A 27,786-nucleotide genomic window follows, 5' to 3' on the forward strand; every position below is an offset into this window, starting at 1 on the left:
AAGTTTAACGGCGTGAAAATATATAGCCTAAAGCATGACGCAAGTGTAGGGCTTTTTATTAAAAAACGAATTATTCAAAAATATGTTATAATTGCTGACATCTTAGGCAACAAAGAAGTGTATGTTTACGCTTTATTATAATAGTATAGATAGAAGTACAGATTTAATAATGTTTCATTTAGGGATTGCGTGAAAGGGGACGTGATCAAAAAGGGAGTGATGACTGAGATGACGTATGAGTTATGTGGAGGACAATAACCTTTCGCGTCAACCCTACGGGAGTAGGATAAGGAGAAAGATGATGATGATAAATTTAAAAACATTGCATGACTGCGAGTGGCATTTACTGAGAATGTATTGTTAAAGATGTTGTTCTTATGTTAAGAATTTCAGTCGTCGTCGTCAGTCGTTTTTGAATGTGCTCAGCCCAAAAAAGTACTGTTAAATAAGAAGAAATTAAGAAAATAAAACAATTAAATCATGCTTCTGTTATTTATCAAAGGTTACTTGTCAAGTGACAAATTTTTATCAACATAATGCGGTTTTCCTATAATTTTTTAACGTGAATCTCGGAGAAAGTTTTAAGTACTACTACGAAAAATGTCATTTGTTAATAAAAACGGTTTTTAATGAGTGAACATTTAAAAAAATCGGTATTACATGATCGCTTTTCTCAGAAATTCTGCGTTTAAAACAATCCCGTTCCATGGGTGTAATTAAAATAATGATCTGTTTGTATATCTCTATTCGGCCTGAATTAAAAAGTTTATTGTCTTTTTATATCGGCGCCCTTTCTCGGTAAAAGAAGCCGTAAAAATTATATTCATACTTCTTTAAGTTCAAAATATTTTCTTTTGGGTATTTACTAGATGTACTGTAAAATCACCCTAAAAACCTTTGTCTATATCACACTGAGAGTTTAAAAGTAAAATAAAAAATGACAATCGAAAAACTTTCGCAGTTAATTAACTTCACAAAACGTAATGTGTTTTTGAGGTTGAGTAATCTTTTAAATCAAAAATCGATTTAAAAACATCGGAACGAAAATGCCATTCCCTTAAGATGCGATATTCGAGATTCGAGACAGACATTTCCCTGCGACGAAGCACATACAGACAGATGCAGATTTACTGCATTGTAATTCGTCTCGCCTCGGCCCGTGCCCCATTACAATAAACAACTACGACGAATCTTAATTAGAAAACATTATAAAGTTTGGTCGCGAATCTTCGAACAACATTTAAAAATATTTTTTTTGTAGGGCAAGAGGATTTGTCTGCAACTAAATTTGATACCTATACTAATGTTATAAAAAGAAGAGATTTTTATTGTATGTATTGAAATATCTCAAAAACTATTGGGCTGATTTCAAAAATTCTTTCATCATTAAAAAGCTACGTTATCAGTGAGTAACATAGACTGTATTTTCTACTATCTTTTATTTCCACGGGGACGAAATCGCGAGCAACAACTAGTAATAATTTAAATAAAAACAATTTGTATGAATTTAAACATCAACTACATTTTTCGCATAAATCAAACACATTCTTATAAAGAGTAATACCAAATACAATGACATTTGTTATTGAAAGACATACTTTTAAATAATAACTTTAAGATATTTATGAATTAATTGATTGATGATTTACAAATGAAAAATGTTTATTGGAACATGAATTACATATTTTAAATGTCTAAAAGATTTCCTACTGGTCGTAAATTCTAGAAAGAGCAGTGCTTTTATCAAAACGTGAGATAAATCTGTTTACTTGTAGTTTTTGTTCACAGATCATTGGATAAGTTCAAAATAAAATTATTGTATTTTTCTATATGTGTGTATTTCCGCATTCTTTTTCTTTTTCAAAAGGTTAACGTCTTGAAGCGAAAAAGTGCTTTTAAACAAGTGTGCAAAGAAAGCAAATCGAATCGGGCGTCAACATGTTTTAAGTTTTAATTGGAGTTTTTATAACCACATTATTTTTAGTGTTTTTATTTCACTAACTTCAGCTTTACTTACTAAGTAATCTTTAAATGTAATGATTTAACACTTAATTGAGCTTATTTTATTGTCGTACAAGTTTATCGTGGTCAATATGTCGTCTAAACCTTTAGGTATACATTTTTCCTTAAAAAAATACAAAGCAGAAAAAACAGTTCGCGGTTAATTATTTTCCTATTACTCATCTTACTGCGCCTTTAGCATAAGTAACTTTATACTCTGTGGTATGGAAACGATGTCTTTGATACTAAAGTAGAGCCAACTTTAGTCACTCCATCCAACTCGTTAGCGTACGTTTCCATGATGTAACGATTTATATGTGAGTTTCCACTGACAAAATTACGTATCATAAGCATTGTCTGGCGACGCCGACTGTCTTTATAAAGAGATCATCTCTCTCGTTATCTTCTAAAAAACAAGAATAAAGATATGTTTTTGTTTCCAGCAGTGGAAAGTCACAGGAAGCTAGTGCTCTGAATAAAATTATTAACATCTCCGTTCGCTATGGGCTTTAATTTCCGATATTACGAAGGGAAATTCCATCAATAAAGACTTGCATTATAAACAATGATATCTGTTCCTACTCAAATCGTAGTATATTAGCGAATGTATGGGATTACAGTGATTCCTTATTCCACAATGACGTAAAGTAATAAACGAATGCAATGGAAGAATCCGAGCCATGTGACTGACATCAGACCGTGAATGATACGTTTTTTGTTTAAAATCCCGCTCAGACACTGCGCCACAGATAAGTAAAAAAATCCACAGATAAGGTAAAAAAAATTGTCAATAGACAAACAAGGATATTAGGGATACGGTCAATTAACCGCCTGTTATAGCTAAGGTCATCCGATAATAGACAATTCTTTTGATGTTTACATTTTATTATATTTCCTTTCGGCCATGATTAGTTATTATTAAAAAAGTAGAAGTTTCCGTGACTTGGTATTTACAGATCTCTACGTAAAATGAAGTATCTGCAAACGCCAAATTGTACAGGAGAGCGCATTATCAAACATTTTTATCTAGTTTAAATATTTGAATAATAAACTTGTAAACATCGAATTTCAGACCTTTTTTTGGTGTCGGAGGGAAATTCTTTAAAAGATACTCGGCCTTCCGGGGGGAAAACAGGGTTATGTAGGATTTGACCTACTAAAACCCCTCGATGGTCATCCTCTAGTGACATAGACGAAGGATACGGGATCTCTAAGGAACACACCGGGACCTCCGGCACTCAAACTCTCCCTGTGGGTCCACGATGTTACGACAACAAAGGACCACTCTAGATTATCGTCTTCCTGGGATCGTGTTCATAGTTTATCAGTGCCCCCACCCTGATCTACCACGACCTCAAGGGTCCCTTTGGACGTTTCGAATTTGAGACCTGTCTAATGTAACTGCGTCATAATACTGCGAACTAGGTATAAAGATAGTAATCGGTTACTTTGCTTGCAGCGCTAAACGTGACCCATGTGATAGCAACTTAGCAAATAAATCGTAACACTAAAGAACCTGTGCGAACGGTTAAATATTTTGAGATCTAAAATAGTCGGGGTATTGAGGGCGATCGTGAAAGCACTGCCGATCTTTAGCGATGATTATAGAGTAGGGCACTAGATAGCCTGCTGTCTCGTTACTTCTTGCGGCTGCATTTTAAAGATTCAGGTTATGCCCAAAAGAGTCAAATACCAGTGAAGTTTGCGCTCAAAATATTATCCCATTTAATTTTTCTATAATACCATGATTCATGTCAATTGTATATTAACAATCAATGTTCTTAGCAGACATAGGATTATCTATAACGGTCCAATTATACTTAAATTCATTAACAAGACATAACAATTGTAATTAGCTAAACGATTGTATAAAAACATTTAAATATAAATAGTTCAATGATCTTAGACTTTTTTTTTAATTTAAAAACAACATTTAAGAGTGTTAAATAAAACGCAATTACTATTCATTAGACGACACGTTAATACGCGCCGCTTATAAACCAGTGTCAATGTTAACGTCGACGCACATCTAACCAAATTATCTGAAAAAGTGGCGAAAATTGGAACTACAGCTCTTCTTATAGTTCGCCAATGAGATGGGTAAACCATCGACAGTGGCGACACTACTTACTTCAAGGATAACTTGGTGAATTTAATATGAACCAAACGACATCGTAGACCCATTACAACCGTGCACGGAATATAAATAGGAAACAAAATTTATAACAACAATCAAAATGTTGCATCCCACAAATCTAAACTTCTTGATCTGCCGCCGCGCGCAAAACAAAATTTGTTGAAGACGAGAGAATTCTAATATTAAATACCGTTGTACCATAGATATGTACCGTAAAAAAGAATAATCTATGAATAAAGTATTTTAAGTATTATTTATCTGTGTGTTTTTATTACGGTCACATGCCATTTATTGTTGATGGATGATGGTAATTATAAGATATCTTTATGTTTAACCCCGAAAAACAAAGGCGTAAAAACATGACTCATATTGTCTTTGCTAAATTTGGGCAATCATGACAATATCTACAATGCTACCTGAAAGATAAGCGCAGAACATTCTTCTGTTAAATAATCTATCCACTAATTGATACTCAGAAACAAACCTGTATGATATAACTTGATTTATCTTTCATTTTAAGTCAATTAACAATTTATTTTTGCATACGTAAACTTTTTATTATTTGTATTCGGAAATTAATTCTTATACGACTTGTATATATAATGGTTTATTTGAACTTGAAATCGAATAACAAAAGCATAAGAATACAGGCTTTATAGTCTAAGATCATCGATTAAATAATTACCAAATTATATTGGGGTTTTATTTTTTTTTTTCAAAATTAAGCTAACATCGCTAGCAGCAGGTATAATTATAGGTCCTTGATGCACTAAGAGTTTATTTTTACACATTCTTCAAAATTAATCAAGCTAAAATAATAACAAAAAATGTTTCTTATTTTTAATCTGTGAAAATATTGGATGTTTGTTAATGACCCATAAGGTTAGAGAGTACAAGGCAAGTTATAATAAGTCAAGTGCCATATTGTTACTAACACTAAAAATGTATTGTGCCATGACCTCTTGTTTGTTCACAAGTTACTAAATTTATCAGCACTTTAATTATTTACATTTTATTAACAATACCTAAGCGATTCAAATGCGAAACATTTAGAATCTCGATTACTCCGAAAGGGAGAATATTTCTTGGCAGATAAAGATTAACCAATTTTGGAAATTAATTTGTTTACTCATTATTATATAGTAAACATTAATTAGGAACCCCTAAATGAATTTATTGGAAGAGAATGTCATATTAAGAGCGCTTATCACTGGTATATTATTAAATAATAACTCCGGTTCACAAGAAATAGTACTTATTTATTATCCATAGCTATAAGTTACGCACTTAACTTACTATCTAAACAAGTTATCGTATCCAACTTGTTCGATAAGTTGCCTCCACTTTGACAAAGTAGCTATTACGAAGAAGCGATGCAAAGTTTTCCTACTTACCGACCTAGACGTGCATGAGTCGGGTCTGTGATTAGATCTTTAAGCTATCTATTTCCAGCATCGGTAGAAATGCAAGGCTTCTCAGTTGACGCGTAATTTAATAAACTACGTAATCATAAATAAGTACAGACATGCACTATAAAATTGTGCTTCATATATAGGGTGAACCAACACACAATTTGACTTTCAGAATTGTTTCGTTACTACGTAGTAGGTACCTAGGTACAACATACAGGGCGTTCACCTGATTGTACCCTGCCCATAACATAGGCCTTGGACTTTATAATAGAAAATCCTTCGCATCTCGTTTCGCTCTTCACCTTGACACATAAGATAAGAGCTACATTAATGCTAGCAGTATTGCCTAGCGGCTAACATACTCCGTCCTGTCATCAGGGTGAAGGTTGACTTGCGAGATTTGTTATTCTATATCCTACTCGCTTGTACGTCCTAACATCTCGTCCATGTATATATATATATAATCATACTGCTCATGACCTCAACATGAAGCTAAATGTACCCTAAGAACATATAGACACCAAACTATATTATTATAAGGCATAATCGATCGAATCTTTGAAATATTTAAATGGACTTTCACGTAATAGTCTAAGAGCAAGGTCAAACCATATTTATCTATTATATTATAACACTTAGCGTACTTACGACACCAGATATAAAGTGATGATTTAGATGATTATCTTTAGGCCTTATTGGACTTATCGAAATGTTCTTATTTCATTACAATATCAAACGAAGGTTAAACTTAACTATCCAAAAACGTCTACGTGTGTGATTTTCAAACGGTTTACTAAAAACGGTAAAATGTAAAGTTTTTTGACCTAACAACTTAATGGTTTTGTTTTTCAAAATATGTCCTCATAAAGGCTTAGGCACGGGAAAGAAATAGTTAACTCTACATAACTTTTCAAACTTTATACTTGGTACTATAGTAACACTGCAGATTAGTGCAGCATAGTAATAATTAGGGAGCTGTTATGTTTGGCTTTAAAAAGAAAAATGTATTGAAAAAGTCCAAATACTCGTAAATATTCATAGTGACAAAGAATTATATAACGATCCATTCCTTGCCAGAAGAAGTATAATCATACTTCTTCTAGAAGTAAACTTAAAACTTAAGTAAACCTAACATCAACTTACAAACTATGTAAATACAAACAAAAATGCTGTGCATTTAGATGTTAAACGTGTCCATAAAATATAAGATGATAAATGCAATAACAATAAAAATCTTATTATTTTCTTTTTAAAAGTCACATAAAAGCCAATACAAGTAAAATAACATCTCGAGCTCCACTAACCGGTGTTCATGTTTCTTATAATGGTTAAAACACATACCATCGAAGATCAAGAGTAAATATTTTGAAACAAATTGAATTTTAAACTTGGGAAATTTCCATTCACGATTAACGGGAACATAAACAAAATAACACTTAATGGGTGTATCCGATAGATATTTATCTCATCGACTAAATTGAAAATAAAACTAAACGATAAACTATTTATTTTTATCTTTAAAAGTAATTTATTACATACTTACCTTTATAAGTATTTTGAATATTTAGAAATACCAATGAAATTTTTACGCTTCAAGCATTATTTAAAAAGTTTAAGATGTATTTTCATCGATCTATACCACAAAATACAATTGATTACATTTTATTTCGAAACAAGGCTTTAATTAGAAACATTTCATGTAATTAAAAAAAATGATCTATATTGTATTTTATCTAAATATACAATAGTGCCTTTGTTTTAAAAAAAAAGTTAAAAGTCCACAGTAAAATTTGAATTTGGAATAAAGTGAACAAAGATGGCCACAAAGCTACAGGGGAAGCTCGTAATGTGGAGATGGATGTAAAGACTTGCATCGGCAGTAGTCGCGTCTCCGAAACGCACCGCCTATATAAACACAGCGCATTATCAAAGCACCACCAATACATTGCCGACCGTCACAGCGCTAGCATATTAACAAATAACCCGATAACAGTTATAATTTTTAAACTTGTGTAAGTGGTTATTCCTTCAACGCTTCTTCGAATTGCAAGGATCTTAACTTCAGGTAAGTCTATATTAGAATAGAAATTTTTTAAAAATAATTTTCCAATGTATAATGTTATTTTTTTAAATTCCCCAATTAAAAATTAAATCCCATTTTAAAATAAATATTAAAATTTGTTAATAAATTAAAATAATGCTTGAAATAGAATCAATAACGAAGTGATATAGCGAAGCTTGGTCGATTGACAATACATTGTCCGTTGTCCGTGCATACAAATAAAAGACCTTCGTATCCTTCACGGTAGGACGGATAACCAGACCCTGGTTGCTGGGACAAAGGCCTAACGTTAAAGTAATAGATATTGAACATTTACCACATATGTACATTACATTGATAAGTTACATTAAGCTTAAGGTAACAACAAAAACGCGAATTGAAAACCTTTTTTAATCCGGCTAAAAGCATTCTTATTAACAAAAATATCATTTTATCCAAAAAAAAAGTAAATTAAGATTATCGAAGCATATTTAATGGACAATCTTACACATAAATAAATTTCGTTAAACATATTTTTTTTGTTGAAAATTTTCTATCTATAAAATTTCAAACACAAATTTTTTTAACTCACGCTCTTATTGCATACACACGTAATACAGCTTGTTCTTTCATAGAAAGATCGATGAAAATTGGTAATTGGGATAATTGCCTATAATCTATGGATATGTAATATTTGTCAAGGTCTTCCAAGTAGGCGAAGCAACAGGTTTATTGAATTTAACCGTTCACCTTACTTAGACATATTTACCCTGCATGATATATTTATAAACATGCCGTTAAATTTAAATAAACACTATTAGGAATTATTGAATAGATAAATATTAAATATGTATAGATCAATACTATCTTTGTCTGTTAATGGTGCAGTTAAAAGCTTACATAATTATAACGATGATTATCCAAAAGATATCAAAAGAAGTTGTTTCATCTTTCACAGAATATATACGTCTAAAATCTTATAACTTGCTAGAGTTGAACATGATCATCCTCTTCCTCCTTATCCTACTCCTGTAGGGTCGGCGTTACACGTTTTTGTCCTCCACATAACTCTATACGTCATCTCAGCCATCACTCTTTTTTTTTCGGGTATCAGAAACCTACTTTCATTCGGCACTATAAGAGTTCAAAGTGATAATCTGTTTATTTTTCAATTTAGTGTAAACACATTCGGGAAATTAAAGTTTCCTTACAATTAAAACTGTTTACGCCGCAAACTATTAGTACTAAAGTTATTAAAAATTTGTTGTAAATTAGCGTTATCGATAATCGTTCGAAAATAATAAGTAGATTAGTAACGCTAGTCATTAAATTGTAGCCGTAAGTTAAAGCGAAACATAACAATGATAAAAAAGTACACCTCCCAGTTTATCGCACGGTCACAAGAAAAACTAATAATGTCCATGACTCAGACCTGCCTGAGCTATCTAATTTAGATCGAGATAAAAAAGACGTAGCTTTTGTTGCAAAAGAACGCCATAATCATACGGCGAGCAAACAAAAGCATCACATGATGTAAAAATCAATCATGCCGTCTGACAGAAGGGATCCCTGATTTGACGGATTTAAAAAATGCAAATTTTAACGTAACTCTCTAATTATAAAAGGTTTTCAGTCCAAAATCCCAGTATTTAATAGCTTGCGGGTAAATAATGCTATCTAAACATATTTGAGTAACTAAATAAACCTAACATAAGAGTGAAAATAAAGAAGGTTTTAAGGACACTTCGTATAATTGATGTTTGATAATTTCGTGTTACAATGCCCTTAATAGAATAAAATAATGTGGCGACACTTGCCGCGCACAATCTCCAGCAAATTGCAGGTAAGGCACGTGTAATGATTTACGCAGTATCTTACAAGCGCAAACTCGCAATATTATAATAGCGTAAAATTCCGTAACATTACAACATTCTTGCTATTAAAGGAAAAATGACACTTTTACCAATTCCATAATAAGAACTTACAAATTGCTAAAAATGAATAAAACAAATTTAAACAATTTAGCAGTTAAAAAGGACTTTAAATAGCTTTAAATCAATATTATTTACAGCATTACAGAGCAAGTATTAACATAAATAAATCACAACCGTCAAAGAAAAATTCTACCTACACTATTTTTGTGTATTATTCAGGAGAAAAACATCAGTCTTTCGTTAGTCTGAAATACTCAAAACAGTCAAAGAATTGTATAAACTCAAGGTAACCTTCTGACGGGGACAATGGTCCATTATTACGATTTTTACGGATCACGGATATTTAGTCAAGCCTGTAACTGAGATTCACACAAACACTTTCCGACAGCCAAGGACAAACAGTCAAACAATACGTTAGCTAAAGAAAATCCACACAATTAGACATGCCGAGATAAAAATAAATTCAGACTAAGTAAACGGTTTTAAACGATAGTAAAAAGGTAGTTTTTTCAATCTTACAAGATGTGTTTTATCTTGGAAGATAATATACCCTCAGCAAATTAAATACCTTGCTGGCTATTGGGGTAAGGGGTCTGAAAATATAATATTAATTCCTGACAAAAATGAAAATTTTGAATTTATGTTGATTAATATTTGGTAGTTAGTTTTAGATCTGACTTGCAGATAACTTTACTCCTAAGAACAGAACCGTTTAATAGAAAACTAACCAATACTATAAGAGTGCAATAAAATTGAATAGGCGTTATATTCTCTGCAGTTAAATTTAAATATTCACATGCGAAATCGCATGAAGCCTTGAGCAGAAATTGTTAATAGATATAAAATTCTTCAAACTTCAACTGTTGAACCTGCGTTTGTATACTGGCAAGAGAACCTTGGCAATTAGAAGGGCTCGCCGTTTTCACATTAATTGGTATAGAATTACTTAATAAATTTGTTATACGATAAAGTCTAGACTACAGATACAAAAATTGAAAATTTAGATTCAAAGTTAAAGAATATATGTCCACAATAGTAATTACTAATTACTGCTAAGATTTAATCCATAAATTAATGCAAACATATTGATATTAATTAAATGAATTTTCCTTATAACATCGACATATATAGCGTCGACAATGGACATATAAAACTGAATAAAGTAGAACAACTTAGAAAATACACCAAAGAAAATCAAATCAAAATAAGAAGTCAACAACCTAATAGTTATGTCAGCGTGCAAACGAAATATTATCCAATCGGCATCAATATTTATATAAGTTAAAGCATGTTCGGATCAGAACGGGTACATTTTGTTGACATTTACACCGGGCTGACCGGTGCCGTTACACTCTTCCGCTGGCATTGACCTAAGATATGCACCAACTGAGATGCTCACTCACTCACCTCGTATATTATATTTCGAAATGCAACCTGTTGTATAATCTGGCTTACGACACTCATAATTCTTAAAGCTTTACATGTTACACGTCAACTTACGGAATCGTATTAAATAATTATCGAACGTATAACATTATACCTATAGCATTTATAATCTATGTTAATGTTACAAAAGGTTTAAAACAAATTTTAATAATTGTTTCACCATTAAAATTAATCTGCGGTTCGTCATTTTCTTCACTAGCCCTCAAACCTATCCTTTGTTAAGGTTGACCAGGTTCCGTTCCAATTGTTAGAGTTAACACATATCTTTGAATCTTACTCACTATACATCCACACTGAGGGGCTCGGAGCCTACCCTAATAAGGGGTGACTAAGCCAGTTACAAATTAGTAGAACTGTTGTAAAAAAATTAATAACATTATTTCCTTGCTTCTTAGTCTCATAATTTGAAACAGTTTCTCGTATCTTGTAACAGTATTTTCTTAGTTTTAACAACCACATACATTTTCATTGATCTCAATAGACCGGTTGAGCGATGGAGCAACGTAAATCTTTGTATTACTTTTGATGTAACAGATTTCATGACCACTTTATATTTATGTAATAGAATTTGAAATTGGAATGATTATAAGATTTCTTTAATTCGTTGGCACGCTTATTAAATTATAGAGATCTAAGATATTATGATAGAATCAAATAGTAAAAACTATTACGATAAAGATGAACGTGATTTTCGCTTGATTTCCGAAGATATCTACAATTGTCCATACGACCAGCATGTTAACGGATGCGTTTGCAATCCGTTACATACTTATCCATTATACTGGCTTACTTAAATGCCATTAGAAAACATGGGCTGTCGTGTAATATAATCCTTTTATATTTAACATAACGACTAACTTTATCGTTTATTCTCGAATCGGTCCTTTATTGGGTGCGTCGTTGGTCTGGTGAAACCCGTTATTCGATCGCTTGCATTGTGCAACATCCGAGCAGCGTTCAGCCGGCTCTTTGTCAAATACATCACTGTGACTACTGATCCTATTATCTCTCAATGAATATATCAAACTGCCTAGTGATATTTGACTCTCGTACAACATATTACTCGCTCAATTTCAAGGACTAGATTTTGAATTAACAAATGGGACGACGGTTGGCTATTACATCATTAAATTGGTAGAACTAGATAGTGCCATCACTAAAAATTATTATATTCAAGAAGTATAACTGAGCCATGTAGTTATCGATCAATTTATTTAAAACTAGCTGTTGCTCGCGACTTCGCTCACGTGATATTCAAAAAAAAATATAGTCTGTGTCACACAATGATAATATAGCTTTATAATGGTGCAAGATTTTTTTAAAACGATCTAGTAGTTTTTGAATTATTTCAATACATACAAAAATACAATTTTTTCCTCTTTATAATATTAGTATAGAGTATAGATTTCGAGAGCGTAAGTAGCAAAGTCGCCTGTCTCATTTTAAAAAGTATAACAGTGAATTAACAAAAAAACGTCTGGCAGATCTAGACGGCCGCATCTTAAAGACCCACAGAGCGCTGTGTCTCCTGAATTTTAATGTCTCGTTGTGACCAATTTAATGTGAGTTACAATGTAACAAACAATTGCACGTATTCCAGCGTCGCCCGAGGCGTGACCACGAAAATGAATGAGCGAAACTTATTAATGCCGTTCGCGGGATTGATAGATGGAAGCTAAAATCGTTTGACACTGACATTTGTGTTTTTTTTTCTTATAGAAAACAATGCATAAGATGGAATAGTGTTGCGTATAAATTGTTAAACATTTATCAATGTATAAAAGGTCAATACAAAAATATAAAGATATGTTTAGTCACGGACTTAGTGCAGGGGCGACATGCACTATTGCAGCACAAAACTTTAAATGTCATTTAAATAAACTTTGGAATAAACGTAACCAAGTATTGTGAGGAGCATAATAAAATTAACTTGAAGAACATAATGATCGTGATTATACGATTTAAAGAATTTTTTAAAAGACTGCAAATAAATATGGGAACAAATTGTCTCGGAGTACGTGATACTAATGTAAACACGAATTATGGCGTTGCTTCTCCAACACATGCTGCGCAGAATAACTTCAGTCGAGACGTGGCAAAGTAATTGCACCATCGAATAGTCACGATTCGCCATCATTATGCTGCGGATGAGGTCTCTTGAATCTAAAGGACGATACCAATGTTCTGCGAAACGATTGAGTTAATATCAAAACAAGCTGCGATTGCCATCTCCGTGCATTTTATTGCTTTGAATGGCTCGTTAAAAATAATTTAACTTACGATAAGTCTTGTTTACTAGATTGCTTGTTATCCAGAAGATAGCCGGTAAATATGTGCAACTGCGTTATATCTTTATCGTTGTGTCTAAAAGAACGCAGTTTCTTTGAATATCTGTAGTAGGGATCTGTATGAAACTTCAATAAGATTTAAGACTACATAGACGATCCTACACCTGTAATTTTGAATTTTAGAAAGCATGAAAGATGATCCTAGTTCGAAAAATTTGTCTACTGATTTCACGGTTAGAAATAAAATGTGGAAAATTTATTAAGTATCTCCACAGAAAATAAATTTGGAGCATAGAGATTATTATGTTGATGAAATCCAAAACACCTTTTAAATCGTTATTGCTTAATGCAATAAATGCTACGCAATGAGATGATTGGAAATTTTCAATCAGTTTTTACTCTCTACAGTGGAAAATTTGTATTCTATTACATGGCAACTTTTAGTGCTTATAGACTTGTTTCGTTAGTTTCTAGATCCATTTAACAATAGCAATAAGTTACGTGCTTTTTATGACACGGGCCTTGCAAAATTTGATCTCTCGACGATATTGCGACAATATCAAAAAGACACGGTTCAACGCCGATATTTGCGTAATGCACACATTTGTTTCTTAGTTTCATTTGACCGTAACCGATATAACTGTAACTATTACGTACTCGATTGAAAATTATTATAAAATATTACATTCAGATCACGGTTAAGGTTGGATTGCAATAAAATTAAATATTGTTTGATTTATTGATTGTTGTTCTCACAATTTTCAATGCACTCTGATGTAATAAAAATCTAGAATCGATTTTGCTGGATTATAGTGATAGCCAGGTGCTTAAATATCCTTTAAATAGTCAAATCGATAAACAATTAATCGATTATAAAATCGATATTCTCAAACAAAACGATACATCAAGCACGAACTGAGGTTCAACGCGTCACGTGGAAAAGCACCACGATATGTATTAACAGCCGCCGCCGGCATATTTTTTGATTGGCACAATGAGCTGGGCATGCGCTGCTTCAATTGGAAGATTGGCCGCCGTGTGGGAAGGCGACAATCCTTGCCCTCAGCCGCGCCGAGGATATCCTTCCAGAAAATAACTCACCGACAATCTTTTATATCAACGTTATCCGTTTCACACAAACAACGAGCCGTGTTTACATCAATTTATAAACAAACTGGATAACCCTCAAGTAATAAAAGATTAGAAAGAAATTCAGTACTGAATTCAGCGCTACTATCGCCTGGGCGAAATTCTACTGCGGCCGTTTTTTACCTTTTAGGAGAAAGGTGCTAACTGTATAATCTGTAATGCTCCTTCCTGTCCAGGGCCCTGGGCGTCTATTTAATCCCGCCCGAATCTAACTATGGACCTAAATATATGACTAAGGAATATAGACAGGTAGTTTCCATTCAACTTTTCGTTCAACAGTCGTCGATGTATCTGAATTTATCGAAATATCAAAGAGCGAGTTTTACAGGATATCATCTGTCTTATTAAAGTGAGATAGGTTGGCTGTAAATTGGATCTTTTTTATTCTTGGCGCCGTTGTTCGAGACAGATGCATAAAAAATATAAGACATTTATTACATGTAGAAACAGGTCGAGCGTAATAACAGGTAACAATCGTGCAAGACCAGGGTTACGAAAATCATTATGTACTTATTTGGTGCCATTGATTGCTGCGGATAAAAAGTTGTAAATAACATCCAACTCATCTGATGTATGGGTTTAATGAACTCTATCGACCTTATTAATAGTAGCATATTTTTTCATCACAATCGAGATGTATTGTTTAATAATCATACTGCAGTCAAAATACAGTCTTTGGAATAACATCAATTTACAGTGTTAGAGCCTTTGAATCTGCACAAATGGGCCGGCTCGCCCGGTGTCATACCACGACCACACAGAAGAAGGCGTGAAGTGAGTGCAATTCTGCGTTTCGTCTGATGAGTATGGTGTCGGAGGCCTAATTTTAGTATCTATCCCTTTTCCCCCATTTTCTTATAAGGAAAACATGGGAGGGTTAGTAGATTTGACAGTAGAGGATTTGCAGGACGGCAAAATATACTCTTTACGTGCATCTCCCGTCTTCGTCAATTAGAGTAGGCAAAGCATCTGCAATAGCGGATGTCTACGGGCAGCGGTCGCATCGCCATTTTGGCGGATTCAGATGATCGCTTGCTTGTTTGCGACCTTATGATATATAATAAAAAAATGTGATTTAAGCATCAGTAATAGGTTATTAAGAATATTACAAAAATTAATATAGATTTTCTTTACTGGACCTTAGTACGAATAACCAGAGTAGTTTCATATTTTGTGTACTTACGGATCTTGGAATGAATCACGGTACGCATGCGATGACATCTATTGTGCATTCTGGTTGCCGATTCTATTCAATGAGCATATTATAATTCAGATAACGTTCGCCACTCGTCTGGCCGGATCATCCATATTACCGACGCGAGTTTCGCATCCTGCCAACCAAGCACGCGCTAGGAAGTGTCCATCTTGTGAAGTCACAGACCGACTTCTGTTTTTATGACTCTATCAAAACTTTTCTAGACTAATTGTCACAAAAATCTGTTACCTTTTCTGCTGCCTTGTAAAAATTAAAGAACCTCTTTAGTTGAGGTAGTTCATTCATATTGTAAACTCAAAATAGAGGCAGATTTTAAAATGAAAATTATTATGACAGTTGATAACAAAATAAAAGTAAAGAACATAATTTTATAGCGCGAAGTATAATCTAATCTATTTGTGGATCGACACCAAACTGCATTCCAGTAGAAGCTAGGACATCGCGTTAAAGCCTTCCCAGCCGCTCGCTATAAATAGACCGATCGGGTTCTACGACCGGCCACCTCAATGTATTACACATGAGATACCTTGCATTAACACAAAAGGCACAAAACAATTGTATAAAGAGCAAAAAGTATTTATCTAAAAAAATTCCATTCCTTTGATTTATTATTCTCGTGTGAAGTAGCGATGCATACTCAAATGGCAAATTATAGACGCTGCAGCAACAATAGCGTGCATCCTATTTATTTAAATTATGTCCAATTCTATTCAAGTGACAGATGGGGGGTACCCTCATCGGATACCCTTAGGTGATTCAGCCTTAATTGGAAAATTGCTATAAAAGATCGAAGCCGGCTAGCGACTCGTAACATTGGCCTTACTGCGTTCATCATTGACTAGTGTACAATAAATATACAATAAAATTTATTGAGTGCTCGGCCAAACAACTAATGACGTTTTTTTTGTTTACAGGATGAAGGTCTTAATATTCTGTATGGCCTTTGCGGCTGTGACGCTGGCGATGCCGGTCGCTGAGGAAAAACCTGTGGCACCTGTTGTAGCTGAACCAGTCGCTGTATCTAAAACTGATGAAGTACAACCTCAAGTAAAAGCTGACGCCGCGGTTGTTGAAGAAAAAAAGGCTGAACAAGCAGTAGATATTAAAGAAACTGATAAACCACAGGAACCCGAAGGCAAGAGTGCTCCCCTTGAACCAAAACCTGAAGAAGTCAAGCCAGAAGCTGCTGCAGCTGTGGTTCCAGATGTTAAGATCGAAATCCCAGAACCTAAATCTGCAGCGCCTGTTGATGCAGAGTCTGATGTTAAGCCCGTAGAAAAACAAACCGAAGAAGCTAAGCCTGAAGAAAAAAAAGTTGAACCTCAAGTAAAGTCAGTGGTGGTTGAGGAAGTTAAACCAGAAACCGAAGCTAAAGTTGAAGAAGTAAAGGAGGTAGCATCTGTACCTGCACCTAAATCCGCTTTACCTGAAGAAGCAATTGATGTCGTAGCGGCTGTCAAAAATCCTGCTGGTGTAGCTGATGAGGTTGTCGCTATTTCATCACTTGAAAAGTCGGAATTACCAGTTCCAGCAACTAAGAGCGCCGAACCCGTCCCAGAAGAAAAGAAAGAAGATACCCCCGCTCCAGCGCCAAAAACCAGCATTGTTGAAGAGAGCAAGCCGGTCGAGTCTAAACCTGAAGAGAAACCAGAGAATGTAGAGGTTCCAGCCCCAGTTCCAGTTGTAAAAGCTGCACCCGTTGAGGTCAAATCCGACGATGCCAGTGCTGCTTCCATCGACGATTCATTAAGAGTAGTTCGCGACACCGTTGACGACAAACAAGCCCCCGCATCGCCCGCTGTAGAAGGTAAGGCAGCAGAACCATCCGCGGCAGTAGAAACACCAAAGGAAAGTGAAGATGTGAAGAAGCAAGAACCTAAGGCAGTCGAAACTGTCGTAGCGAGCGAGCCAGCGAAAGACACACCCGTCGTAGATGCTGCAGCTGTTGTGCCAAAATCTAGTGAGGCAGAATCCAAAGCTATCAAAGATGAGGAGAAACCTGCGGGCGACGCGCCGTCAGATAGCTCAGAGGAGAGCGCCGAGAGCAGCGAAAAGAAGAGCGATAGCGCAGAATCGTCGGAGGAGGTTGCCGACAAAAAGGGAAACGAGGGATCCAAATCTTAAATTAGTGATATAAGTGCAGTTGGCGGTAGGCGTGTGTCGACAGCGAGCCTCGACACGCGCATCCCGCCCGGCGAGCCGCGTGCGAGCGGTCCCTCGTCCCCGGGGCTGCGACGGCGGCCGCCTCTCCGCGTTCCTATGAACGCCACTCGACTATTCATTAGACCTAGAGACTTATTTAAATAGTTCAGCTGTAATTACCTACGTTGTAATTATAACTTCACGAAGTAAATTATCGAATTTCCGGTAATGTAAGAAATAAATTACGTTTTTTAATTATATGTTTTTCATTTTATCATCATGACTGATTGTGAAATTGAACTATCTTTTCACTTTTTTCTTTTCCCGAAAAACTGTTTCGTAACTTATAACGTCACATTTCACAGTTCGATACTATTTCTAAAAAGTTATTTCAAAACAGTATTCAAAAGTCAATGTTTACCAACTATAAAAATAAGAAATACATTTATTTCCCAGGAATGCATAACGAAATAAACATATTATTACATTTTAATGTTTTATAATGAGAACAAGAACCACACAATTACACACGGGCATATAAACGATTATTTTGCTACGTGTGTAACATTTTGTGAAGAAACAAATTTATCGGCATTCCGCAAAAACATTATTTTTAAGCAATGGACACGATTTTGTCTTGCAATATGAATATATAAGTACGTTCATACACATTATTTTGTTTTACTGACTAGTATAATAAAGTTCTCATATTATAAATTCAAATAAGGCATGAACGTGGATTTAAAATTACTATTTAGTCGATTTTCACTTAAAAAACTAATATCGTTTGCATATAGAAGTAAGTAAATGTATTTGTAAATCTTTATTGCCGCTCCCAGAGTCCGGTAGTTGTTAGTTTAGAAGTACTTAAGCGTATCTTTTTGATAATCCCTTAATCAAGGAACCTCTTAAACCTTCGCTTGAGAAGTATGAGAAAAGGCAATGAGTTCTAATCATGCTTTAGTAGGCTAGACAGAAAAGAGATAACGAAATAATAAAAAAGAAACGAACATCATTGCTGTTCCACTGTTCAAATAGAATTAAAAGGGCTGAGAATATGTAGTGCAGGTTTCGACAGTAGAGATTCGCCACAAAATAACACTTACCTCATCAGTCAACATCCTACAAGCCAGCACGCCCAACGACCACCAATCCACGGCATGACCATACGGCTCCCGGCTAAGAATTTCAGGGGCTACGGACAACGAGAAAGGACACACACTTAGTACTAAACCATGCTAGCAAAGTCATGCAATGCAAATCGATATTAAAACTTGAAAGTACGACAAAACCACTAGTTATTAACTTTAAAAATCAACAACAACCGAATATAACACATATAAAAATCGATTAACAAATCAATGCATTGAGGGTACAAGTAAAAATTAGGTTCATCATCAACTTGCCCTTTATGGAGGGTCGGCACAGTATGTGCTACTCTTCCATACATCTCTATCAGCCGTCATATCTGAATCCACCAACATTAAAATTTACATACAAGTAAAAATTAGGATACAAGTCTTAAATCATTGGATATACTTTTAGATTTATTTTGTTTTCTGCCTATCTTTTATTGGTGATAGTGTTATGTTTAATATCTTGTGATCATAGTTCATACTAATATTATAAATGCGAAAGTTTAGATGGATGGATGTTTGTTATAGTTTGTAGTCTAAACGGCTGTACAGATTTTGATGAAATTTGGTATATATGTAGAGTATAGACTGGAAGGAGACATAAGCTAATCACTCTTGTTTTTTTAATTCCTCGCAAACGGAGTCGGGGGCGAAAGCTAGTCTAAATATTAGTTTGACTGTTAATATGAGATGAATCTTTCAAATTCGGTTGACAGTTCTTAATATTAAAGTGATCTTTATAGATTGTTAGTGTAGTTTGTAAGCCAAAGTAAATATTTTTGTTTAGTGTCAGGAAATGCAGCAATAAAACTGATGCGTGTTATTGCGATTACATAAACGACTCTAAAGTATAAGCATGAATAAAAACTGACAGTGTCAATTGCTAACATCGGCTACAAGTGGTACATCCTGTTTGGGAACAAGTAACGAGTGTGAAATGTACATTTTTCAATCACCAACACTTAGGTAACATTGTTAAGAAATAAAAAAATCAACGATTCATAGAACAATTGGTCCATTTCACTAGAGGAACTTTGCCTCAGTTCATGTTTTTCATTTTTGTCTTAAGATTTTGGCAGTTGCTTTGAACAAATTGAGGCTAACAGCATAGTAGTTATACATAGATCCCTTCACAAGCATGTTATTTAGTTTCAACCCAGAGTAAAATAAATCTACTTTTCAGAAAGGAAATGTGTTTGAAATGTTTCAATTCAATTTGGAATCTAGCACCAATTTTATTACATTTACATAAAGATAAATTTAAAATTCTTCGTAAATTAAAAAACTTTATTAATACTTCATAATTTATTCACATATTTATAGTATAAATTATCACAAGACTAAGATTTTTTGCATTTTTTTTTGAACTTATACATCACAACATATATCATCTTACACTGATAAACTCTATTACACACATATATATCAAAAATCTTTTCAAATAAGGCCATATATAGTGCAATTAATATATTTTACATTGTGCTCGATACAACTTTAAAACTTACAACGAGGCACGATACAGGTATTAAGATAGATTTAAATTATATTGTCCTATCACCGGGCTCGCCACTGCAGGCGACGCGACCACTCCATAAGGTACTCACTGATATGAAAGACGAATTTATTAAAAAAAATATAATAGACCCTTAATAATATAAAATTTATCAAAACACCGACACGTAGAATATATAGAAAATTAGTGTTTATACATACGTGATGGTTCTTTTGAATCTAGCTCATTTCCAGAGTTTAAAATCTTTTAGTACTTTGTAACAAGACTAAAGATCAATGAAAAATAAAGCATTTCTTAACTTCATTTAAATGTATGAAAATCATTACTTCATAAACAATTTAGAAACATAAAATAGTATACAGAATAAATCGACACATTATGCGAAATTAAATCCTTAACTGTCTACCCCTGTACATGAACGTTTTGCATTTATATACGTTTTGATACATTTATTAAGGGCCTATCATATATTTGTATGTATTTAAAATATTAAAGATATTTAGTATAGCTTTATTAATTTGAATGTTCCCGCAGTTGCATACGTACAGCCTCATCTTTGGTGAATAAAACGCTGTCAAATAACTAGGAAATTGGGGAAAAATTCCTATCGACATGAAAAAAATTCTAAGTCTATTCACAAAATGAGGTAGGAAAGTAAATCAGAACATTATGGATGGACTTTTTATCATAGACAAAATGAGAGACTATAAGAAATGTACTTGAAAAACATCAGCTTAGACTGGAAAATGTATGCTTGTGTTTTTTTTTCTTGCGGTTAAAGCAACATCGAATTATATAAAAGATTAAATTACTTACTAATAATGTGAGAAAAATACTCATTTCTATTTCTATGCACCGTTTTCTACTTTAAAAATTAGACCTCTGAACACTAATTATACTTTATAGCTTTTATATATGCTAAATGTTAATTTTTATAAAGCTCTTAATATGTCAACCTTATCTACAGACATTTATGTACATTATTTACATATACTATTAAAAATTATTTTATATATTGTTAGATAATAAATCTAATTATTAAAGGTGAATCTTCTATGTACTTTTAATGTGGGATCGAATTATCAATATCACAAAATAAGATTCATAAGACAAAGAGTAGAAACTATAGAGTTCATATTTGACTTGGCACGTCTGAAACTACATTACTCATCCGCCTCACGTGCCAACTCAAATTATATATTAGTAGAAGTAACTAGGCTAAGTATTATTCCTTTGAAATAATTAAAATTCCTGCTTTATGCAGTTCGTCTTAATTAATATCGACACACAAAATAGCAGAAAACTCTAATATACTATATATATCTGAAATATTAGTATTACAGATTAAAAATTAAAATCTGTTAACATTTGTAAGTTAAAATCGCTAACTTAATAGGTAAGACAAATAAAATCTTAAATGATAAAATGAGTGGACACATCAACCAGCTTACGAGACAACGCTCTCAAATAATAAAGCTAATTTGTATTACAACTATCGCTACAAGAATAACGAATATCACCAAATAAATACAATACGAAGAGAAATTACACTAATTATTAGAAAATAATGAGTTAAAATATAGACTAGTTATGATCGGACCTATTTCAGTCTACATACATATACATTTTGTGCTAAGTACGTAATCACTAAGAAATCGCATACTAAATAATTCACACATTTCACGTTATTATTTATTAGAAACATAGTCAGAAAAACAACATTGTACAACTAATTATAATCTACTATTTACATAATTGCCACACGTTATTAACGATTGCACATCACATGTTATACGTTATATTCTATGACTTATGGCTCTGGTGAACTTTAAGAAAGCGTTATAATGACACAGGAGCACAATGTCAGGCCGCAGTAAAGCGTAGTAATGGTCAGTATCGACTTGGGAGACACGAAGTGAGACAACTCGTAGAGCAGGGCGAGCTGCAGGGCGAGGGCGAGGGCCAGTCCGGGGGCCGCGAGCAGTCACAAGGAGAGCGTGTCGCGGATGAGCTTGCGCACGGTGTTGCCGACGGAGGGCGGCGGCGCGCCGGACAGGTTGTACTGGATCTTGAACAGGTAGGGCTGGATGTCCGTGTACGAGGTGTCGAAGATGAGGTCCGCGTCGGAGCGGCTCGGCATCTTGGGCACGTACTCGTGCCGGTTGATGATCTCCGTGATGTGCACGATCTTGTCCTGTAACATCTCGACGACGCCCTCGTGGCGCGCGTGCGCGTCGTGGTCGTGGCGCGCCTCCGTCAGCTCGCAGCAGACGGTCCACACCTCCCAGGGCACGCACTCCGGCTGGAAGGGCCAGCGCGCGCGCCGCTTCTGGAAGAACTCGAGGCTGATGGAGCCGCGCGGCGGCCGCGAGCTGGCGCCCCTCAGCAGCTCCGAGAACTCGGAGATCTCCTTCTTGAGGCAGCGGCCGAGCGCATGCGACTCGCAGCACACGTACGTGAAGTCGATGAAGTCGCAGTCCACGTCCACGTAGCTGACGGTGCGGATGGAGTAGCTCTCCTCGTTGTTGTAGGTGAACTTGCCGCTGGAGCGGTGGAAGAGCACCGTGTGGAAGATGCTGGCGACCACCTCGTCCACCTGCCGGCCCTCCATGGACATTTCGAAGGCTATGCTGCGGGCGTTCATGTCGCAGCGTCAGTGCAGCATACTCGGCCGACGCCGCTACGCGCTACGCGCTGGACGCGCCGCGCACTCCGCGCGCACTGCTCGCACTGCTCACACTGCTCACACTGCTCACACTGCTCGCCGGCCGCGGGGCTCGCGGCGCGCCCGCGCCCCACAGACACATCTCACACTAAACTATTCAACGAGTCAAATCCCACACTGAAAATGGAAAATGACCGTTTTAGTTACACCGTCGAACGTTTTATTTAAAGCCGAAAATAAGAGAACAATAAATAAAGTAAAAACATTGCATAAATATAAAACTCACCCATATATTTGAGAGTGCCACAGAGCGTGGTAGTCCGTGAGCCGATAGACAGCCACTTCGAAAGACCAAAGTCAACAAGTCGAATGTGGAGTTCTGTATCCAAAAGTATGTTCTCTGGCTTCAAATCTCGGTAAATAACACCCGCGTTGTGGAGAAAATCTGTAAATAATTTAATAATAAAAGGAAAACAACAACATTGAATGTGATTACTTTTTACTTAAATAACATTGTTCGCGGCAACATAATTAGTGGGTTGAAAATTGAAACACACTGTTTTTAAAATACATTGCTGTCAAAACCATTTACTTAACACCAATTATATTAACCAAGATAGCAACATAAGCTAACTGAGAGTAAATTTTATTATAATATGACAAGTTGATACTATGAGAACTTCAATTGTCTTCAATTCAATTAATTAATACGGAATTAGACAGGACCGTATCTAACGTCTGGCAACCTTGGAAAAACAAACATGTGATAACAAAACTTGTTTAATGAATTTACGTAGGCAATAAAAAAATATACAGCATATCTGAATTTTTAAAAATTCCCGTTTTTAGTTGTTTTTTAAAAGGTTCAGTAAGGGGGTTCGCAACACGTGTTTTCGTACCTAATATGTAACTTTGGCATGGAATATAGATTGAAAATAAAAATTAAGAATGCATTACAATACAAAATTATTAGAATAATCATATCTAATAATACTGGCCTTATCAATTACTCACCGATAGCTATTGCAATCTCCGCAACAAACACTTTCACAAACTCTTCGGGTAATTTCTTATATTTATCTAGTAAAGTTAGCAGTTCACCGCAGGGAATGTATTCTGAAACTACGAAAAGAAACATTAAGTACATCATATGTAAACATTTGACACTGGTTGTTAATGACCTTTAAGCTATGTAATTAAGGAAATTCATTGTAATCAAATAGCCCAATGACACAATTAAAGCAGGTCTGACCTCGTTTCTTTTATAAACATAAGTGAATAAGTCTGGCGATAAAATATACGATAATCGCACAGAGCATCCACCTTTGTTAGTAGGTCACCCTTTATCATATTGTAAATAATCACCAATATGATAAGTAATACATGATTAAATATTCAAATCTTCGGTACTTTCGAGATACATAAACAATAGTAATTATATATATACTCTACACCATGTTACTAATAACATAAATGCGAAAGTTTAGATGGATGTTTGTTATCTTGCAGTCTAAACAGCTGAACAAATATAGAAGAAATATGGCATAGATGTAGAGCATAGTCTGGAATAATATACACTAGTTACTTTTTTTTTAGTTCCACGCGGAACCCCGGGTCAAAGCTAATATAATAAAACTGGAGTGTCTGAATATCAAAAGTAAAATGTCAGATTTCAGGTAAATTGATGTATTTGTGTTGGTGATAACGAGAATTGCAATTAAACTATGTCTGTCTGCAAGCCGGATTATCCCAGGTAATCTCCGAAACGGATGGGCTAATTTCGACCGAACTTTCACTGAAGGGTAGCTGACATATATAGGCAACTTTTTTTTATCTTAATATTGTTATGGGCAACAGTTGGTATATATGTATTTTTAAATAATAAGCACTACATTGTAAGAAAACTAACTCGGAATGAAACCACCAATAGCCTGTAAATATTTAAATATTATGCTGTAATCTTTCCCTTTTTACTTTAAAATTAAACAAACCATTTCTCTGTGTACAGATAAAATTGGCAGTGAAAAGACAACAGAGAATTCTTCATATTAAGAAAATAGACAGAGTGGCAAAGCGGCCAGTGTCTTATAAATTTTTCTTTTTAAATAATAAATTAGTTCATGCAATAAATAAGGATAATTATATTGTAAACATATTCTCTTGAGACATTGTGAATAACTCACACAGATATGCCTATAATTAGACAGATAGTGGGGTCATGTAGTACCCTAGTGATTATCACGGCTTCCCCAAGTGGTCTTGTGAACTTTAGTCAATGCATATCAAAATAATAACAAATTTTAATATAATTTTTGATCAGGTAATAACAATGATTAAAAAAGTAATACTTTTGTAATTTACTAAGCTATGAAGAGTGTTCTAAGACAAACGGGAAATAAACAATATCTGCTAACAAGAAATAAAATCTATTACAATTAACTACATTTTAATTAAATTATTATATAAAACTATAATAAAGGATACTAGAAAGTTTATAAAACAATTATTTTTAAACAATATTATTGAAAGTGAAGTAAAGTGCACAATATTATTAAATTATAACAATGACTTATTTTATTTTATGCATATATTTAAGATATTTGACACACATATGCTTGAAATATTCTTAATATTTGCAATTTTTTTGCTTTAAAGATAAATAAAAACTTACCAATATAAAGTGTTTTCTTTGTCTGCCAACGGGAGACAGCATTGGCGATAAAACAATGATGTCCACAAGCAGCCTGTATTCTTGCCTCTTCCTTCACTTGACCCACAGCCCTCTCAGCTACTACCTGAAAACAATGCCTAATGGTCACTTATTATGTTACAAGGTTGTTGAACCATAGACAAAGATAACATAGTATACAATAGACTATATAACACTGGCTTAAAACTAGTTTATGAGGTAAAAAAAACTACTGGCCTGAATTATTTGTAGGCCTTCATAACACATACCACTGGTATATCACATTCTATATTTTAGGAATACACCATAGTGGAACAACACAACATAATTGTTAATTTTATTTACATAGGTAATGTGTATACCATGTGGCATTTATAAACATTGGAACAAAAGGGTGATTATTTACTCTCTTACATCTTCATGAAATATTTTCATATGTTTGTATAAAATGACTTATTCTAATATACTTAATTTTGAAAGTAAAAATTTTACCTTTGATTTGCTGAGCACTTTTAGTGCATAATCTTTCCCATCACAAATTCTCTTAACTTTAATGACTTCTCCAAAAGCACCCTTAGCAATTGCTTCCACAACTTGAAATTCTTTCTGCAATAGGTCAGTTGTGATTGGAAATTCAGGTAGAAAAATGGACTCTTTGTGAGCAACAGGCCAAGCTGTTTTGCTTGCTTCCAACTGGTTGTTTATTGTTGAGTCATTCCATCTGTAATATTTGTTTTATGAAAGAAAAATAAATATTACTTTTTTACCACTTATTTCCTAATAATTATGTCACAGTGGTGAGTAACGTCCGTGAAATGGCATAAAACTATTCGTTTAGTCAAATGTATGTTCCACTAACCTTCGTCTAGAAACTCGAGACCAAGGTCGCGATGCGCTGTACACGGACTGGTTGCTCGTTAGGCTAACGATGGAACGCCCGCTAAGATTGCCAACGAAATGGCCCAGACTGAACTGTATACAAAAATAAATTAACGTCAATAATCACCTGTTTGACTAACAAAGACTTCCGAAACAAAAGAAATGTAATAGTACAATCTTTGTGTATAAAAAGTTGCAGAATGAAGTTAGATTAATGAAGACTAATAATATTATGCTATGAGCAACAAAGCGTTTATATTACGTATGTTCAGCTGAGAATGACATTAGCAAGTTTTCGTTTCATCGTAAATTATACCTGACTTGTAAATGCTTGGGCGTCTCGGTTTGAAATAGCTGCCTGTTTATGGTCTCTGTACTGATTACTTTTGTTGTGCGAATTTCCCATTAAAATACGTTTTTTTATGACGTTGAGTGTACTATTTTTGTATATTTCTGTTCGCTACACCAACAAAACCATTTTTTCTTTGTACCATAATAAATCGAGATACGCCCATAAACAACATAAACCAAAAATGCCAAATGACCATAGACAAATTAATTGTACATTTCAAAGAGTATGCATTGGTAACCATTTATGGTATAAGATGAAACATATTTTTTACGATTTACAATAATAGGAATTAATATGAAAAAGATACCTAAATATAAATATACTAATGTGTTATGTAACATATTTTTTTAAAATTATAATTAGTAAGTTTAATTAATTAGTAAATTAAATTTTAATAAGTCATTTGTATGGACAGCCTTTTCCAATAACCCGCTAAAATTTAAATCTGACAGAAAGTTAATTTCGTACGACCATTTCATTTTTTTACTCCTTAAAATGTGGAAAGTACATTTTAATAATTAGTGTTATGTGAATAAAATAAACCGTAAATCGTCCAACTTCCTTCCTGAAAAACCTGTATTCTCTAGTAAACAGCTGGTACCTGTTACTTGTTCTTTTTGAATTCAACCTTTATCACTTTTTTGAAGCACCTAATTATGTTTTAATACTGTACTCGAAGCTTATACTATATTATATAAGAATACTTACCAACGGAAGTCTTGGTTCTGACCTGTATTTGCTTTAGACGCTCGAGAACTGCGCTTATTGCGAGTCCACCAACATAAT

The 27,786-nt window shown here is 34.3% G+C and overlaps 3 protein-coding genes across 3 annotated transcripts in view; 1 reads left to right on the forward strand and 2 right to left on the reverse strand.

Moving 5' to 3' along the window:
* Positions 1-27,174, reverse strand: part of LOC106108515 (putative serine/threonine-protein kinase F31E3.2) — a 42,652-nt gene extending 15,478 nt beyond the window's left edge. Inside the window, exons 1-7 of the mRNA XM_013289691.1 lie at positions 26,965-27,174; positions 26,629-26,741; positions 26,262-26,490; positions 25,752-25,875; positions 24,095-24,202; positions 23,367-23,525; positions 18,873-18,961 (exon numbers count right to left, since the gene is read on the reverse strand). Of these exons, the coding sequence (XP_013145145.1) occupies positions 18,873-18,961; positions 23,367-23,525; positions 24,095-24,202; positions 25,752-25,875; positions 26,262-26,490; positions 26,629-26,741; positions 26,965-27,054 (912 nt within the window). The 5' untranslated portion in view covers positions 27,055-27,174. The remainder of the gene's footprint in view (positions 1-18,872; positions 18,962-23,366; positions 23,526-24,094; positions 24,203-25,751; positions 25,876-26,261; positions 26,491-26,628; positions 26,742-26,964) is intronic.
* LOC106108516 (enolase-phosphatase E1) lies at positions 7,479-18,022 on the forward strand. Its single transcript, XM_013289692.1, has 2 exons — positions 7,479-7,615; positions 16,539-18,022. Exon 2 carries the CDS (start codon positions 16,540-16,542, stop codon positions 17,746-17,748), a length of 1,209 nt encoding a protein of 402 aa, XP_013145146.1. The 5' UTR covers positions 7,479-7,615; position 16,539; the 3' UTR covers positions 17,749-18,022.
* Positions 21,947-23,234, reverse strand: LOC106108518 (autophagy-related protein 101). Its single transcript, XM_013289693.1, has one exon. The coding sequence runs from the start codon at positions 23,057-23,059 to the stop codon at positions 22,400-22,402; it is 660 nt and encodes a 219-aa protein (XP_013145147.1). The 5' UTR covers positions 23,060-23,234; the 3' UTR covers positions 21,947-22,399.
* Positions 27,175-27,786: the final 612 nt, after the last annotated feature.

This window comes from Papilio polytes, unplaced genomic scaffold (genome assembly GCF_000836215.1).
Source record: "Papilio polytes unplaced genomic scaffold, Ppol_1.0 DF821511.1, whole genome shotgun sequence".
NCBI lineage: Eukaryota > Metazoa > Arthropoda > Insecta > Lepidoptera > Papilionidae > Papilio > Papilio polytes.

Coding starts and splice junctions, on each gene's coding strand:
- LOC106108518 (XM_013289693.1), bottom strand. CDS start 23,059: ATGAACGCCCGCAGCATAGCCTTCGAAATGTCCATGGAGGGCCGGCAG.
- LOC106108516 (XM_013289692.1), top strand. CDS start 16,540: ATGAAGGTCTTAATATTCTGTATGGCCTTTGCGGCTGTGACGCTGGCG.